General features: G+C 34.8%; 1 protein-coding gene across 3 annotated transcripts in view; it reads left to right on the forward strand.

Annotated features, from left to right (window-relative positions):
* Window positions 1-18,678, forward strand: part of LOC106172398 (cyclin-dependent kinase 14-like) — a 39,771-nt gene continuing 21,093 nt past the window's right edge. Inside the window, exons 1-4 of one of the 3 annotated variants that reach the window (XM_087004799.1) lie at window positions 1-204; window positions 4,206-4,274; window positions 11,610-11,650; window positions 15,613-15,754. In XM_087004799.1, coding sequence (XP_086860925.1) covers window positions 159-204; window positions 4,206-4,274; window positions 11,610-11,650; window positions 15,613-15,754 — 298 coding nt within the window. In that variant the 5' untranslated portion in view covers window positions 1-158. Of the gene's footprint in view, window positions 205-4,205; window positions 4,275-6,439; window positions 6,691-11,609; window positions 11,651-13,891; window positions 14,044-15,612; window positions 15,755-18,678 lie in introns of those variants that run through there. The other 2 variants (XM_087004801.1, XM_087004800.1) reach the window with 2 other exon arrangements.

An 18,678-nucleotide genomic window follows, 5' to 3' on the forward strand; every position in this document is an offset into this window, starting at 1 on the left:
CGGATGATTCACGATATTATACCAAGATGGCGCGCTACGCAGGAAGTGCTGTAGGTGCACAAAGCCGAATTTAAATTTGGGTTTTTGTAGCACAAAAAAGAGCGTAGGTTCGACAGGAACCTAAGGAGATTTTCTTTCGGTGTGAGAAGTCATTGAAGATGGAGTCTGATCCTGCTATACCAGGTTCAGTCATGATGAGAGAGGGTAAGTGGTGGTCGGTAGTTAACGTTAGCCAGTGGCGATCTGACTGACCAGAGCCCAGAGGGATTACAGGTTGTTGTGACCTACTCTCTGTCACTGGCTACCCTTGTTGTGATCTTTCCTCCTTCAAAATGCTCTCATTCTTTAATATTTGAGAGGGCTCGTGGCTGTTTTTGCAATCTGAGATTGTATCTTTTGTTTTAAGGCGTACACATTAACTTAATTTGAATGAATTTTCACACAGACGCCCGAATCCTAACACGCAGTGAGTTTGATTATGCCTTTTGTAAACAATTGTGATTACTCAATGTGTCCACCGAGAAACATGTTTGTCTGCTTCTCTAAGGGTTAAAATGCATACAGTGGAAAAATAAAAACTGTGTACGATACCAACAAAAGTCTCCCTTAATGTATCTGAAATATTAATGTTGATATTAATTTTGATATGCTAAGCCACATAGATACACTGAATGGGTTAACGATATGTAGTCCTACAAGAGTAACATTTAAATTGTGTTATCAACCAACTGTAACCAGACATCGGGTTATTTTCTTTATCAGTTATTAGTTTAACGACCCTGGCTGCATTAATTATTAAGGAAGTCTTGCACAGTTATTTTTTAAGGAAGTATTTTCTTTACAAAATACACGGTTGTAATTAAAATCTGTGGAAAATGTGATACATATTTTCAGTTATGTTAAACTTTTTAATATCAGAATTTAGGAAAGTGAAATATATTAATTATAAATAAAGAGATATCATATCTACCTTTTCACCTTCATTATCTGTTAGCCTGACCCATTATCAATATATTTAATGTGTACCTTACTCATTTATCATCATGATAATTATATCTTTAAAATTTACATCTGTTCTAAAAGTATTCACTGGACTGTGTTGAAACAGATCTATATTATATCATATTAGATATATGAAATAACCAACTTTCATATAGATTGTAAATGATATAATATATATTATGTTGTACAATATAAGTGGAATTTTAATTGTGATATTGCTGTACAACCCAGAATTATACACAGTCAATTTTATATTTGACCTGAGGAGTGTTCCCCAGCAGTGCTTGTGTTTAGGAATGAAAAAGAGAAGAAAACTACGTTGTATAGCAGCGGTGCCATGTACATGGGGTAGAAAGCTCCTTAGTATTGACAAGTGTGATGATGTAGTACTTCTTTTACTAGCCTGCTGAAAATAACACAAACGTCAAGTTACATTAAGTTCATTGCTTGAAGGCCTAAGGTAACTCATTTGGCAATGAAAGGGCTCAAGCATTTCTGATATGCCAGATGCTCACACCTCACAGTTATTTGCCAGAGAAGAAAAGAACCAAAGTTGGGGAAGGCCATATGTGGTGTATAATCATCATCATCATGAATGGTTGGTTCAGATGTGAAAACCACATGCAATACTGGAATAGATTTTGCTCTTCTGAATAAGGAGAGGCATTGATTTTGAGGAATCTAGAGGAAATTATCAAGTCGTAATATGTTTGAAACATTTCACAGACTGGGTAGTGTTGAGTACTGTCAGCATAAAGAAGTCAGTAAAATGCTGCAGATGATTGAACTGAAAATTAAAAAAAAATGTCAGTTAATCGTCATTTTATTTCAAAATAGTGATGTGGCTAATTTTTTATAGCTACATAGTTTCATAGTGAAAATTCAATTCTAGTACGTACTTGCAGAGAGAGGCCAAGTTTGTCGACCTATCAACATATGCAGGCGCATGAACAGGTGTGCGTGGGTACCCCTATCCCCAACTCACCTACATATTATTACTGGTGAATTTATACAATCCTCTATGAAAGAATAATAAAGCCTCGATATTTGGTGTTCATTTCAAAAGTTCACAAAGGTGACCCCTTTGCAACCTTATGCCCAATTCTTTTCACATTGGGTCATGAAGGGTTAGAAATCTGTGAGTGATATTGGCAATGAAAGACTGTATTTTCATTTTGTTAGTGGTCTGGACTATATTCTTATTTTATTAGATAACTATTTTAACTAGCACTACAGTAATTTATTTTTGCCATAAGCAGGTTTCTGGTATTGGTGTTGTTAAATAAAATTCAGACCATTTACACGTGCACACTGTTTGATTTACCCCCCCCCCCCCCCACCACCACCACCACACACACACACACACACACACACACACACACACACACACACACACACACACTGCCTCATAAAAAAGCAGAAATTGAAAAGTTCTACTACATATCAGTTGGCTTATAGAATGAAAATTTTCTTGTAAAGGAATTTTTCTCCCTTGAGGACCATATTGAGCTTGTTTGTGGAATTTCAATACCAATGAAGGGCCATCATGGACTTACTATATGTAGTTTTTTTTTTAAATCAATGGTATTATGTAGACATTGGATGTTTGTTCAACTTCTCTGAATATATTTCATTTAATCATCAATTTGAATAAGTTGATATAACATGCAAGTGACTATTATTGTTATTGGAACGTTGTTGCTTGCATTGGAATTTGACATGCATGTAGATTTTTATGTTTGTAGAATGTCAACAAATCAAAGCACTGTGAAATTTTTACTTGTGATAAAAATGTACTGAAATAGAACAAGCTCTTAGTATCATGTAAAAACCTTAAGAAAAAGGGTTATTTGAGAGTATGATCATTTCCTTTTTTCACACATCCTCATTTCCCATGAAAGAAAAAGGGAAATATTGAGATATAGTTTGCTGTGTTGGAGAAATTATGTTATGGGTAAGAAAATAAAGGGGGATATCCCTTTGTTTTTTTTTTATTTAACTAAGATTGCCATTCCAGTGAGTCAGTGATGCAATTCCGCTGAATGCCAATTTAATTCTCATTTTATAAAAACATGAATATTTAATTAATTAATTTATTTTTGCTTTATACATGTGTACATAAATTGCGTTTGTGTCTTTATGAGATGCATTATTATTTACATCACCGAGTTCTGACTGGAATTGATAACACCTACAGAGACACCTAAATCTTCATGTTTTGTCCATACAGCCTCTCACCATTGGCATACTTGTTATTTTGATGCTAAACAAGAATTATCTTGAATTAATTACCAAATCAAAGTCAGTCTCAATGTTTTTGTGCCCTATGGTATATTGTTGCAATACAGTTTACTCACAGTCAGAATACACAGTCTGCTTGTTTTTCAAAAGTATTTGACATTTAATAATATTATCTTTTTATGGTATGTAATAATATTCCTAATTTTTTTATAGCAAGACACATTGTTGAATTAAAACATCATCCTTAACAAATACATGTATTTATGTGTGGAAAATGTGAACATGATGGAGCTAATCTGGATTGATCCAGTTTTCACTATGTAAACCTGCCTTGAAGATATTTTTTGCTATTTGATGGAATGTAGCCCTCTATTTCATGATTTTATAAATGTTGTAGCTGTATAAATATGTCATAGTTACAGTAACTGGTTATTTACTCATCTGTGCTATTCTATCAGTGAAACTTATGACTTTTGAATGTGTCATTTGACAAATCGAGTTCCTGCTAATAACGTTTTAATATAAGTTTCTCTTCAGAGCTCTGTTATGTTTTCAGGATAAAGGAAAGAAGAAAAGGAAAACACATCTGGTACTCTGGCTCAAAAATGAAATGATATTTAAACATGAGTACTCCTTCATGGCTGCTGTTTTTTTTTTTTGATCTTCTCCACCAATAAACTCAACACATATTTTGATTAGACATAGAGTGTATGTGTATAGGGAGTGGCATTATTAGTGCCTTTTAAGCATGGTTTACATTCTACATTTAAGTCTTGTGCTTGATAACACATCATTATGCAACTTAGTAATACTAATTCCCCACCTGAGGTTAATCAGTATATGGCAGATGGCACTGATAAGCACTAATTGATAGTAATAACAAAAGAAAAAAAGAGGTCTGGCGTCTGGGGTTATAAACCTTGCCACATCATTTTATGAGCTAATCTTTTTGTTATTTTCAGTGCGTGATAAGCCAGCAAGTAGACTGAAGAAACTGAAGAGGAGAATCTCTGCAAGTTTTGGAAGACTTGGTAAGGGTTAAAGTGCTTTTGGACCAGTAGTTAATAAAAAAAAATTCACTTTTGCTTGAAGTAGTTAATACATTTTCTTTAACTTAACAGTAACTGAAGTCTCTGTTCACATCCCAATACTAGCTTATTCTTTGCAGTTTCTCTCCCAGTAGATGGCACAGCATTTGTGTTGTTAATGGTTTCAACAATGGATGATGATAGAAACCACGGTTTGTTCAGGCCCGTAGCCAGCAATTTCAAAAGGGGGGGTCTTTTTCCAAAAAAAAAAAGTGGACCTTTTACAATGAAACCTTTGTGTACCTAGCTCAGATTTTACCCAGAATGGACCTTTTCTTGACCAAAAGGATGGTTCTTTCGAACCCCCCAGAACCCCCCTGGCTACAGACCTGTTGTTCATCATTTACTTATTCTCTTTTAAACAAACAACTGCAAACAAATCACTCTGTTGCCCATACCACCCTCTCTCTACACACACACGCACGCACACACGCACGCACGCACACACACACACACAGTTTTAGAGTCGGCTTGTAAGCAACTCAACAGCAATTTTTAGACAGAGTCAAAACATTGAGAACCTAGGCTCAAGCTGAAAAAAAAAAAAGTTAAAAATAAAAAAGCTAATTTTTGTTAATTATAGAGGGATCTTGATTGAAAATAAGTCAATTGTTTAAAATTAAAAAAAAATCTTACGTGACCTCAGAGAACTTTCAGCCTTTTTTATATAGAGAAATATTTGTGTACAGAAGAGGAATCCTGTATGTTGTATATTCTCAGCCATTGATATAGCCCTTATGAATTTGTGGCCTTGTCTTAATGCTAACTTGAAATCAATTCATAGGCTATCAGAGATATCATCTGCATGTAGAAAATCAAACTTTTGGTCATAAAATGTCTCCGCAGGGATGGGAGCAAGTGAATTACTGTGTTTAACTCCATTTGTTGCCAAGGTTTCAAAGATGGCGTCATTGAGGTAAATTAGTGTCCCCTTTGGGTTATTGGCTGGGGACACAAACAATATTTGAGTTTGAATCAAAATTTTTGTTCAAATTATTTGTTTATCAAATTATTATAAAACTGGCAAATTAGGACATATTTTACTTATTTTAACTCATGGAAATTGCTAATCTAGTAGCCAAAGTAATGTAGATGTGACACTGATTGTTTCTCTGCAGTTTGCATGTGTCCTAAATTTGTACATGGATGATGGTTTAAGTTTGAGAGAATGTAATGGCCAAATTTGCATGGTTGCCCTCAACAATTTTTTTAAAGTTTTTACAACCATCACATTTTGTGTTTCCAAATTCAAAAGTACCATCCTTATAGATAATATGTTTGTCAGGTCACAGTTTTTCTTTTCTTGCCTGCAGGTAATTAAATACTAGTAGTTACTTGAATTTTTAGGAATTTCACTGTGTGTAAAATGCAATTTTTCCTTACTTGGAAAGGATATAACACACCTTTGAACATTAGCATAGTGTATCTGAAATTAAGAAGAACACATGAGGACATTTAAAATCTTGTGTACTGTTAATTTAAATGTGAATATTTTTAAAGTATTCAGTCTCTGCACTGAAATCTCCTTTGAAATCTGGTGGTCAGGCTGTCTGGCCCTGAGATGACCAGACAGAGGGGTCAGTTCTGTTTTATTCTTGATAATAACATGGCCACTCTCAGTCTCTTATTTATAATGGCTTCCAACATGCCACAGTGAACATCACTTTGTCTGTCTGCGTATATAGTCCGTTATGTACCAGTGCAATTACACTGATCTCTTATAACCTTTCCATTGATTTTCATTGTTCTTCTGAATACAGGCATGTGTTTAACTATTCAGATAATCTTTTCCGTGTTAATTTTTCATTTACTTAATACTGTCCAGGATAATTGTTCGTGTATGCACAAGTAAACACACATGCTAGTGTCTTCACAGGTTGATAATTAGGTCCTGATTTTTTTTTAATGTATTAATTGCTATTGCTCTGGCATGCAAGAATAGGTATGATTTGTTTGTAAGCTATGGAACTCTGGCGATGAAAGTCAGTAGGAGACACTAGATTAATGTATTATCTATTCTTATACACACTGTAGCTTGTCACAAAGAGGGCACAGTGTTGGCAGTGGATAGTTATTTTGTACACAAGGAACTAGGATGGGTCAGTCTATTATGAGATGAACTATGCCATTACATGTACATGCACTATGGCATGTATAGTTCTGACTCACTGTCTTGTAGGAAATGAATTGGTCTCAGGTTAGAGGCACAAGGGGGATTTCATGCAGGCAAGGGAAATAGTCCAGATTAAAAGCTTCACTGAACAGATGTCTGTACTGCAGCCGTTTCTTTGCCAAGATTTGAAAGTTAAAAGATGCCTCATAGATGCACGAATAAAATGGATTCTTTAGCTTTTTACAGGTATCTTCGGCGTAATGTATTTTTAAATTATTCACCAGGCAAGGTCACATCTCTGTGAACCTCAGGTGATCTCTGAAATTACCTTATGACCAGTAGGTTGCATATGAATCATGTTCGCATATTGGATATGAACAGACCATTTAAGATGTATATTACATATATGTCCTTGTTCTTGTACTGTTTCAACTAGTAACCTTTATGACTCATCAAAGAAGTAGAGAACTGTGTTGCAATTGAGCATACTACATATATATTACAACAAGAACAAGCTGATGATTGCAATCATACAATCTCTCTCTGTTTTCATGTTTTAGTAAAATGGTGCTTGGCATGGTCTTAATCTTATTGTATAAAAGAGTCTTAACAATCTAACAAAATCCAATAATCATGGCTTCTCCTTTTCATCAAAATTGCACTTGTAACTAAGTCACTCACATTGTGTGCATTTATCAAGAGGTATAGTTTTTGAAAACAAGTCTTCTAATAGCTTTCTGTGCCTAGTTTTATAACCAACCTCCTGTGCTAGAATAAAACATCTGTGGTAAAAAAAAAAAACAAAATCATGCGCTTTTTCCCTAAGCCAAATTGGAAGTAGACTTGATCGATATTAAAGCAGTTTGCCATGTCAATGTCTGATTAAAGTTGTTTGCAGTGCTAATCAAAAATTGACATGCTGTTACTATATCAGTGCTTTCTTCACACAGAAATGTATATTCTATTCTGCCTTGTTGTTTGTCCTGGTCAAGTTTAATTCAGGACTAACTTGAACCAAAGGTAAACCGACGTCACCATGTCTCCAGATTACAATGGGATCCCAATTATGCATAAGACATAAAGGACCATCCAGTCATCAGTCGTTTTTTTATGTACAGACACAGATGTGTCTGTACATATTGCCATCACCTGCGTCTGTCGTCGCCGTCGCCGTCCCTGTCGCCGTCCCTGTCGCCGTCGCCGTCGCCGTCGCCGTGCACTTTCATCGTTAACACAATAAGTGGAAGACAGTTTTACTTTTTGGCTTTATATTTACAGAGCTGATGAATATTCATGAAACGCAGGTCAAGTTCGAAAATCAGCATGTTTGGGCAATTATTGTAGTATTTATGCTGTGTTTTCACTTTTTAGCATATATGCAACACTGTTAACACATTTCAAGGAAAACCGATAGGCCTGTTGTCATGAAACTCACAGGAGTAATTAATCTTACTAAAACGCAGATCAAGTTCGAAAATCGGCATGATCGGGCCACTATTTTAGTAGTTATGCTGTTTTTTTCACTTTTCAGCATATGTGCAACACTGTTAACACATTTCAAGGAAAACTGATAGACCTGTTGTCATGAAACTCACAGGAGTAATCGATCTTACTAAAACGTAGGTCAAGTTCGAAAATCAGCATAATCGGGCCATTATTTTATAAGTTATGCTGTTTTTAAACATTTCCTCAGATTCAATTCTTAGGCATGTTAACAGTCTCATTATTTAACTTATAAGATTCGTAAAAGTGTTTGTTTGACATTTCCTGCATCTTTACAACATTGTTAGTTAATTATGTAAAAATGATGGTAAACTTGTTATCATGTATTGTATAATAGTGTTTCAAAAATGGAAATAAACTCATATCATTGCAGTTTGTCAGATTCATTCATTCACTATGTTCAGAAACTCAGAATGGAGGAAATTGGACATTAAACACTGTTCTATTGATATTTTTCCCATCTCATCAATTTTCTTAGTTGATCATATATAAATAGCAGTAAATTGTTAATTTTTTTATATGTTAAAAAATTGTTAAAAATGGAAAAAAACACATTTCAGGACAGTGCTGTCTTGTCTACATTTTGGCATTTTCAAGGTGTGACTTTGAACTTCCTTTGGCCTAAAGACCTTTGCTAGGAACATTTTCTGAATATCCATGATACTAATATTTTATTATTAAAAATTGATGGTAATTATCCTGTTAAACATTATGTAATAGTGCATCAAAATTTGAAGACACCCCTATTTTGGACACTGCTCCCATGATGACCATTTAAGGAAAACCATGTCACTTACTGTTCTCAAACTTACAGGAAGAAACATGGGACTTAAATAAAGCTTCAGTGGGCAATGCAGACTATTTGGTAAATTTTTTTGGCAGTTAATCAATTTTTTGTGAAAATTTAATTTTTCACATATTGGCATTTTCAAGGTGTGACTTAGAACCTCCACGAGCTTGAAGACCCATGCTAATCACATTTTCTGGAAATCCACGATACGGATCTTTTATTATTAAAAACTGATGGTCATTATGCTGTTAAGCATTATGTAATATTGCATTAAAATAGAAGAAAAAACAATTTTGGGTGCTGCTGCCATGATGACCATTATGGGAAAACCATGTTACTTATGATTGTCAAACTTTCAAAAAAGAAACAAAGGACTAAAATGCAGCCTGAGTTGGAAAAGCAGTCTAATTGGCTTCTTTTTCTGGAAGTTATACATTTTAGTGAAATATTCATTTTTATCATGTTGGCATATTCATTGTGGGACTCGAAGCTCCCATGGACATGAAGCCAAATGGTAATCAAATTTTCTACATGTCCATGCTATTTATAGTCAATAGTCAAAAATTGGTGATAATTATTCTGTAATTTATTATGTAATGTTACATCAAAATTGACAAAAATCTTTTTGCACTGCTACTAAAAAAAATGATGAAAAGAAAACTGTGTTACTTATTATTATTATTTTCAACTTACAAGTATGATTTGTAGGATTGGCATGCAGTTCAAATTAGAAAGCCAGCTCAAATGGGTTATCATTTATTATTGAATTTAAGCAGTTTTATGTGAAATTTTCATTTTTCTCATTCTGGCATTTTCAAAGTGTGAACTTAAACTCCCATGGGCCTGAAGCCTTACGCTTGTTACACATTTCACTTACATTGGTATTACCTGTTGAGCATAATTAAAATTTGATGTTGAATTTGCAGTTAAGCATAATGTACTTTTGCATCAGAATTGACAGTAGCCTGTTTTGTGCATTGTTATTGTCTGCTTTTTGTCTGTACATTTGACAGCTTTGCTGCCTTGTTTTTCAGTCTGGATTGATCTAAATGTTTAGATATATTTAGCTGAATTTCTTATATCATCTTACTGTTTTCGTGATAAGCTAGATGATATATTGGAAAGAGGCACGAGTCACACCATTATCTGATTTGATGTCAACCAGCCTTGCATTATTTAAAAGCCTCAAGTCTGTTTACTAGCATTTATGAGTAGCCTGAATTGTATATGAAATTGAAATCCTCTGACAATTGATGCCCTTAGACGAGAAATAGTACTTTTTTTGCCTCCTCAAAATTGGTTTTGATTACTCAGTTTTCATTTAAAGGAAATCTGGATATTTTTTATTCAAATGGGTTTAAATATCATTGTTCATATTAAGAGCCTGGGTTATTTTGGTGAATGAAATTCTGTCAGATATATCTTCAATAAAGTGGTATTTGATGACAATTTTTCTGTATTTCTTATTGACCCAATAATGTCAGATTATTTTGCAAATAATCCAAGATTTGCTCACCTTGTCATTCAAGCACTATCAATCAGTTATTAAGGGAATTCTTCTAGTTCCATTATTTAGACAGAACTTTTGAATGGCTGTGAGTCTATTTAATGGCAGACAAAGCCAATCCTTACTGGGAGAAAATTCTGGCTTGAATAATATCACACACATTAGCAATGTTTTGTTATTCAGTTATTGCAATTATTAGGTGCTGTAAAGAAAATATTTGGGACTGTGTGAATAACTGAAATGTTTTGGATTGTTGAGTGTGGTGAAGAGGCTCTGACATACAGAAGTAGTACCCTCTACCATGGCCACAGATTATTACTTGATATTCACAGATATGCCTCTGCCTCATAATGTGCACTTTTCTATATAATATTAACAAAAATTGTTTTTGAGAACACCATATTTTGTGTGAATTTAATGAGTAAAAACTATGTTGAGTATGAGCCCTGTCGAAGTTCTTTATTGGGAATTTTGTACATCACTGTACTAGTAGAAAGCTTGAAAAATGAGCAGGTGTTGATTTTTTTTACTAGTTTTAAAGAAGAGTGTGTTTTGGAGGAAAACATAATATGGATGCAAGTCACACAGAAATTGAGAAAATTGAACATGATAGTCCAACTTGTGATTGTGTTAGTTGTACCACAGCTTGCTGTGACAAGGATGTGTTGGCCAGCAGACTGCAGGCTTGTAGCATTTTACTGATTAGTTTCATACTCATTTGAGTTCTGTTAGAATTGTTTACAACAAACAAAAAAGTGCTATATGACAGAGACTACTTGCTTAACAATTGGACCTGATAAATTTATAATGGATCATAGCTTAGTGGAAACATAAACTTAGAGGCAGTTTTTATCCATGGACAAATTCGTAAAACTGGAGGAAATTTGCTGGTTGCAGACCATAGCACAAATAGAGATAACAACATCCCCAGTGCACTTGTATCTTTGGTTTTTGTCTCACTATAAATCAATTCAGTTGTCAGATCAGTTTGACTTCATTACTTAGGTTAGTTTAAAGAAAATGCACATTTGTTACTATAAATTGCTGTGGGAGTGCAGAATAAGCAATGGGCATTTTTTATTTGGAAATTCCTTTCTCTCTTTCATTTTCTGTTTGGACTATGATGATATAAGATGACTTAATATAACACATGAGTTGATCAAATGCATGATCACTTTCTGTCTGCATTCTGCATTTCTTTTCAGCACATACACTATTGTCATTTTCATCCACACAAGAGGATGCATATGTTACAGTGAAATAAACTCATGAAGATAAAAAAAAAAGGAATCAAAAACATGTGTTCTGAACTTGTGTGCTTGTGTTAATAATAATTTAATTATATTTTTGCTCCTTTCATTTCAGCAATTTCCAAAGAAGATATTCTAGAGAATGATTCAGAACAGGTAAGCTATAATATATATCCAGTCATCAAATAACAATATATTTGTTCTCACAGTAACACAGATATTGGATTTTGACAATTTTTAAAGAATGTTTACTTCTGTCTGAAAAATTAATTTGATGGAAATTGCTCGCAAAATCTTTTTTTTTTATTGCACTGATAAAACCATTAGATACCACCATCACCAGGAGCATTTTATGTTCATGTTTGAGAAATCTGATTATGAACAATTGCACTCATCTGAATGTTTAAGACTGGGTTCCCATGCCTAGATCGATCCATCTGGATCGGTCTAACTCCCTGGGGAGTCTCACTAAATTGCTACCAACTAACCGGCTTACACACTTATCAACTCACACACACACACACACACACACACACACACACACACACATTTTTAACATTCTTATTCTTACTCCCAGTCACACATGCTTATAAACTAGTCACCTAATATAACTACTAGTACTGGACTGAAAACAGTCTGGGTACTATTTATGACTAATTCTTTACGAAATTACGACATTTACGTCTATTCTAATTTCTACTCCAGATTCTATTGAAACACTGTAGAACACCTGGTTTGATAAACACTGTGAACTGTCTTTGGGTGGTATGTTTTTTACCACAAGGTTTTTTATCCCAAAATATCTGACCTGAGTTTGTGATTAACAGATAGACCAGGTAAAAGTCAAGGTTTTGTCTGGTGTTTATTGTCTGGTTAAGTGCATCTTGATTGGCAGGTGTGATTGACAGATTTCATAGTTACTAATAAACATAATTAAAGAGATCTGACTACCTTGATATGAATAGAAATTATGCTTGTATAGTGATTTATGGGTGAGGGTTTTTTCATTGTATGTATATTTGAAATTTTGTCAAAATGTGGAGGTCAGTTATAAAACTGTTTAAAGTGACCCCTAAAGCAAAGCAGGGGTAGTGCTAGCAATTTTTTTTGCTTAGCCAAATCATCACTTTTTGTCAATTTGTTATCCAAATGGTGTTAATTTGACTAAAATGAGTCAAGTCAAACCCTTTTTGTTTAACCAATTTAAGTCAGTTTTAGCATTTGGCTAAATTGGCGAGTGTTAGCGCTACCCCAGCAAAGCTAATTGACACTATAGGAAATAAGAAGATATCCATGACAAGTGATCAAAAAATTTTGGAAGAATTCCTCTGTTTAGCATAGTATCAAATAATCTTAGCCATGCTTTTCCTAAGCAACCCAAATCTTAATCAGTTTTATCAGCTAAAGGCCTTTGCTTGGGGTAAAACTCAAATGCAGTGGATATAAATTTTTTTTTTTTTTGGGGGGGGGGTTGGAGGGGGATGGGAAACCTCACAACAACAGCACATTGCTGTCAGACCATCCAGGAAGTGTAAATTTTAAATGGTACTTAAATGGGCATTTGGGAAATATTCATTTACATTATAAGAAGAACATTATTGATTGAACTGGAAATAGATCACTTTTTTCTTTTTACATTACGTTGGCCTGGTTTATCTCTTTTTCTCTCTTTTAACAGATTTAGGTCGCAATTGTGTTTTTTTGTGTGTATGTAATAACTGAAAAGTGAATTTTACTGATTTGTCATAAACAGCCACTCTTTATAAAACTTACAGAAACCCCAAAACCATTTTTTAAGCTTTTGAAATGGTCCACTGGCATTATGCAGTAATTCTTATGGCACCTGGTGCCTGGAAAAAAATTGATCATCCATAACTCTTTGATCATTGGCACAATTTTATGAGAATTGCAAAGAGGATAATACAGAACACTCTTTCCTGGTACCAGATGTTAGTCTGATGATGGGCTTATTGTATTTATAAACATTTTAAGTGATTTTACTTGAAGGTTAGATAAGGACAGCCAGATACAACATGCTCAGGAAATTAAACTTTGAAGCACTGTGTTACTGATGATATTAAATTAATAGTGCATGGTGCAGTACTTGATGGCATGATCAGGTCTTTTCACCATCCTATAACAGTGCCATTTTGTTGATACCTTTCCCAATTAATGTTTAATTTTCTAATAAAACTATGCACTTTCATTTCCTTACCTTATATAGCTATATGACCTTTAGGTGGAGTAACCTATTAGATATTACATCGGACACGTAAGAGATGAAACCTAATAGTAAAATTGGGTAAAAACAGGCAATTATTTTTATGTGAATGCATCCGTGTGTTAGGTTATGTTTATCGTGTGGGTTTATAAGGTCATTTTACAAGTGGCAATTTTGAGTCTTTGGTGAGTCATGTTCGAGTGTTTGCACTACCTGAATGATGATGTCATATTATGAAGTAGAGGTGCTCGCCATTGACAGTATTTACCTTGCTAAGAAAGTTTGGATGGATTTATAGCCTGGAACCATGCACTTCAACTGTTTTAAGGTAAAATATAGAACCAGTGTTGAATTATGTTAAAATATAGAGTGGAAGTGCTTCACATTGATGTATAATCATTGCTGACTCAGAGAATACACTATTTTTTTTTTAGGTTAAAAGAGAATCATGTTTAGAATATTGAATATTACCAAGGTTCAATCACTGGATGTTATGATCACCAATATGAACAGTAGTTTACGTTGATGTTAGTATTTACCCAACTAATAGTACTTCGATAGCTATATAACCTGGTACCATCTACTTCACATTGCTTGAGGGTGGAAAAAAGTAGAACCCAAATATTCTTTTTAATGGTGTCAGATCGTAGAGAGATAGTGTTTCACATTGACAATGCCTCGATCCGCACTGCCATAACAGTTAAAATAACAACAGATTATTATGTGTACAAACTGCAGAGGTAACTGCAGCAAATAAACATGCACATATATGCAATTGTAGGAGTTAACCTGAAAGAAAGATTTTGCATTTTAGAATAGGAGTATGCTCTCTTACTGTTTTTAAGGTAAAATGTCCAAAGGAGTACAAGTATTTTGTGATGCCATATTACCTAGCCATACTTTTCCAAATCAGCAGTTTCTTCCTCCTTTTAGTAATTTTGTATGATGTTGTCATCTGCAACGGTTACAAGATAAAAAAGCTTATGTTTATACATGAAATAATGTCTGACCATGCAGACATGGGGCTTCATATTGGCATTTACCTGGTTTTGAAGCGGTTCACCTCAAATGTATGGTATTTTAAGGTAAAATATAGAATGCATTGGACTTGTGTGCCATCATCATATTATACAACTATATTCTTCCACAATATCACTTACTTAGTCTGTTACTAATAGAATGAACAGTGATGGTTTTGTTGCCAGCGAAAATAACATTTGTTTATATATATAATATTACTTAGGGTCTGTTTTAAGTCAGGTAACAAAAATTCAGACATTGTTTACATATGTCTGAATGTAATTTGGAGATTGAAAAATGGCATATTTTATATAAATGACCTAATCGCTGTTTTAAGATTACATACAAGGTATGTCTAGCCATAGCTTTCCACATTAAGATGATTAATGTTCATGCTTCAACTATTTAAGTATAAATGTAGTCATACATTTGAATATAAGCAGATGATATATAATTGTAGCCACATAGAAACCACATACAAAACATTTGCGTTACTGAAAGACAAATGTAATATGGGTTCTGTATTGACTAAGAATGTGCAACAACTTTTTTTAAGTTGAAAAAGAACCCAATTTGAAGTATTGAGTGGTATCATCATCTGTTCCTGAAACACATCATCTGCCAGGCAATATTCACCTAATGTTTTTGGAATTATTGGCACTCTCCATGTTTTGTTGCGAATCAGAACAATGTTTTTGCATAAAAATTATACTCATTATACATGATCATATAATACTTATATGCTGGAAAGATAATGATACCTTCAAGCAATAAAAATGAGGCTTTCTAATACAGCAAAATATTCATCTTGTCTTGCTAATAGTCAAAGCATAGTGAAAGAAATCAATTGTTTCATTTTCTCCCCCTTTTTTTTCAGGGCAGGAAAAATGGCAATGGCCGCCTGGACAATCGTAACAGATATTCTGCCATAGAGCTGAGTACTAATAATGGTGTCCATGACCCTCCGATCATCCCTGGTGTTCATGATGTTTCACTCTATGAACAATACGATGCCATGGGTAAGCTATCATATATTATGAAATATACAGACATCAGAGCTCTTCAGATACTATTTGCAAGCTTTGTCAAAGATAACTTTTTGTCATGCCAGCATAATCCACTTTTGCAGGTGACTATATATATAATTGATTATAGATAAAAGGAGTAGAATTTTCTTTGCAAATATAATTGAATTGTTACATGACCTTATTTGAAATGAGAAAGCTGTACATATGGCCTGATAAATAAACACTGTTAGACCCCATTCACAACAATTTGAGCCAGGCTTTACAAATCCTGGGTACTAAATATGGCGGATGTACATGAAAGAAAAACCGCCTAATCTTTTAATAGTCTCTCCGCCTCTCACACGCCTCCCCACACGTCATCCCTGCGGGGTACAGTCATTAAAGCTCGGCTCCGTTCGCCATGCGGAAGCTACCTGAGAAATATTAAGTGCGCATGCTCATCAATTAAACTCGAGGTGAAGAAAGCATGGTGGATGGAGGCGATCGAAGGAAAAAAGCTCTTCTGTTCTATTATCTTTCAAAAAGGAGACAAAAAAGAAATGAATTGGCCAGTAGAGCAGCAATGAATCAGCTATCTACGGAGATAATGTCACCATAGATATTCACGGAGATACCCAGCCACAGTAGACGGAGGAGGAGGAGGGCAGAATTTTTGCGTATGCAGTCTCGTCAGAGGGCGCAGTTCGTTCTGATGCTGATGTTTGCCTTGTTTCCTACGCCTGATCGAACTGGAAGGGGGGGTGTTTTCACGATTTTGATCCCGATTCATAGCTGCTCTACGAGCCAATTCATTTCTTTTTCTCAGGTAGCTTCCACATGGCGAACGGAGCCGAGATTTAATGACTGTACCCCGCAGGGACGACGTGTGGGGAGGCGTGTGAGAGGCGGAGAGACTATTAAAAGATTAGGCAGTTTTCCTTTCATGTACGTCCGCCATATTTAGTCCACAGGATTTGTAAAGCCTGGCTCAAATCGTTGTGATTGCGGTCTTAGCTGTAGCCCAAAAAGTTTTAATTTAGAAAATAATGTGGATCCTTTTCATCCAATTTTATTTTAGGTGTGAATACAGTCCCCACCACCTTTTGTGCACTGGTATTTAGACCCCATTCCCATAGCCACACCATCGGTCTATATAGATTGACCCAACTCTATGGGGACTCTTGCTAAGTGCAATCTGCTGCATTGAATGGCATGCCTCCTCTTGTTTTGAATATACTCGTATGATCACCAGCTTATCTATATTCTACTTAATGCCAGGAGGAAATGTGCTAACCAACTAAGCTGATTGCACTCAGCAAGAATCCCCTCAGAGTTGGGACGGGCCACATAGACCCATGTGATTAAATATATTCAGCATTAAGCAAGAAGAAACATTCTTTTGAACGTGCTGGTACTTTTTTTCAAAGTATCTACTGTTTAGTTAACTTTCAGGCATGCTTTTCAGTATTCAGTTTCTTGGAATTGATTCTGGATAAAAATACTTATTACATCAGTGGTGTGGCATATTTCTTGTGCAAGACTTTTCTTCGCCCTTATGCAGACCTGATAACAATGCATCCAGCCCAAAACAAGATAGCTCCCTTCATTTAAAACAGACAGAAATGCAGCTGAAATTATTCTTCATCAAAGTGCGATTCTGGGCAATAACACACTAAAATGTCTTTAAGTCATGGAAACACAGTGTGCATAAACTAACAACTATTGGTGATAAAATTAGGGAGAAAAGTATGCCTTTTAAAAGGGTTTCTCCAATAAAAGAGTTGAATTTTGTCTGATTGCATACAATTCTAAATTGGAAAGTATCAGACAAATGTGACCATTTGGCACCATTGAATCAGAATTGCAATAAGTAAATGATATGTTGTGATATAATTGGTTAGATTAACTCTTAGATTTTCTGCTAGACATGTATACGATCTTCAAAAAGAGAAGTCTTGTCTTTGTATGTTATTAGCAAGCTTTGCAAAATGCCAGCTATTTGCCTGTGAGAAATTACCCAACAGGCCCACAACTCTATTTCGAAATCAGATGACGTTGATTACTTTTGAAATGACATTGTATGTCTCTTGGGCAGTAAGTAAGTACCCTTAAATTGTCCTCTTTGTGAGACCTCTGGTTTTCTCTGTGATATACAGGTTTATCGTGCTGCTTCTAAGTCAGAATTTGGTTCAATGCTCATATGCTGTTGTTGGTAACTTGTGGGGGATAAGGTAGTTGCTCAATCATTTCGAATAGTGCCATCAAATTGACCAGAAATTTTTTTCTTAAAATTATTTTTTCTTGGCTCAAACATTCAGAACAAATGTCAGAATTTTTTCTTGTTTCGATCGTTCAATTATATTGTTGGCAAGGCTCAGTAATTTTTGAAGCCAGTGAATAGGTTCTGCATGCTGCAGCCCTTTGTCAGTTGTAACACTAACAGTGGCTCTTGTAATTGAGGAAAAAACAATTAAATCCAAGTTCTTATCTGGTAGCCAGACATACCTGTCATGTATTTTGTGCCCAATGACAATAATCTCGCTCGTAGACATGCAGTTTGTGCTGATTTAGTAGACTGGCCTCCGTTGACTAATCAATCAGGTCCGCAGCCAGAGAAAGAAGGTCATTATGAAGGGGAAAAGGTCCGCTCTGGATTAAAATTCGATCTAGGTACACAAAGGTTTCCTGGTAAAAGCTCCATTTTTTTCAAACCACACCACAGCCTTTGAAGTTGCTGGCTACAGGCTTGTTCACGTAAAATGATTTTTATCCACCAGACCTTCATGTTTCTTTCTAAATACCAAATATTGCCAGTGTAATGGATATCTCGTAAAACACCTTCACATGGGCCATATAACTAGCAATTAAAAGTTTTGAAAAAATAAGTAATTTATTTTCAAATTTATTTTAGGGATACATTATTGAGGTCAGATACT

Source organism: Lingula anatina, chromosome 2 (genome assembly GCF_051362555.1).
Source record: "Lingula anatina isolate TDL-2025a chromosome 2, LinAna3.0, whole genome shotgun sequence".
In the NCBI taxonomy this organism is placed as follows: domain Eukaryota; kingdom Metazoa; phylum Brachiopoda; class Lingulata; order Lingulida; family Lingulidae; genus Lingula; species Lingula anatina.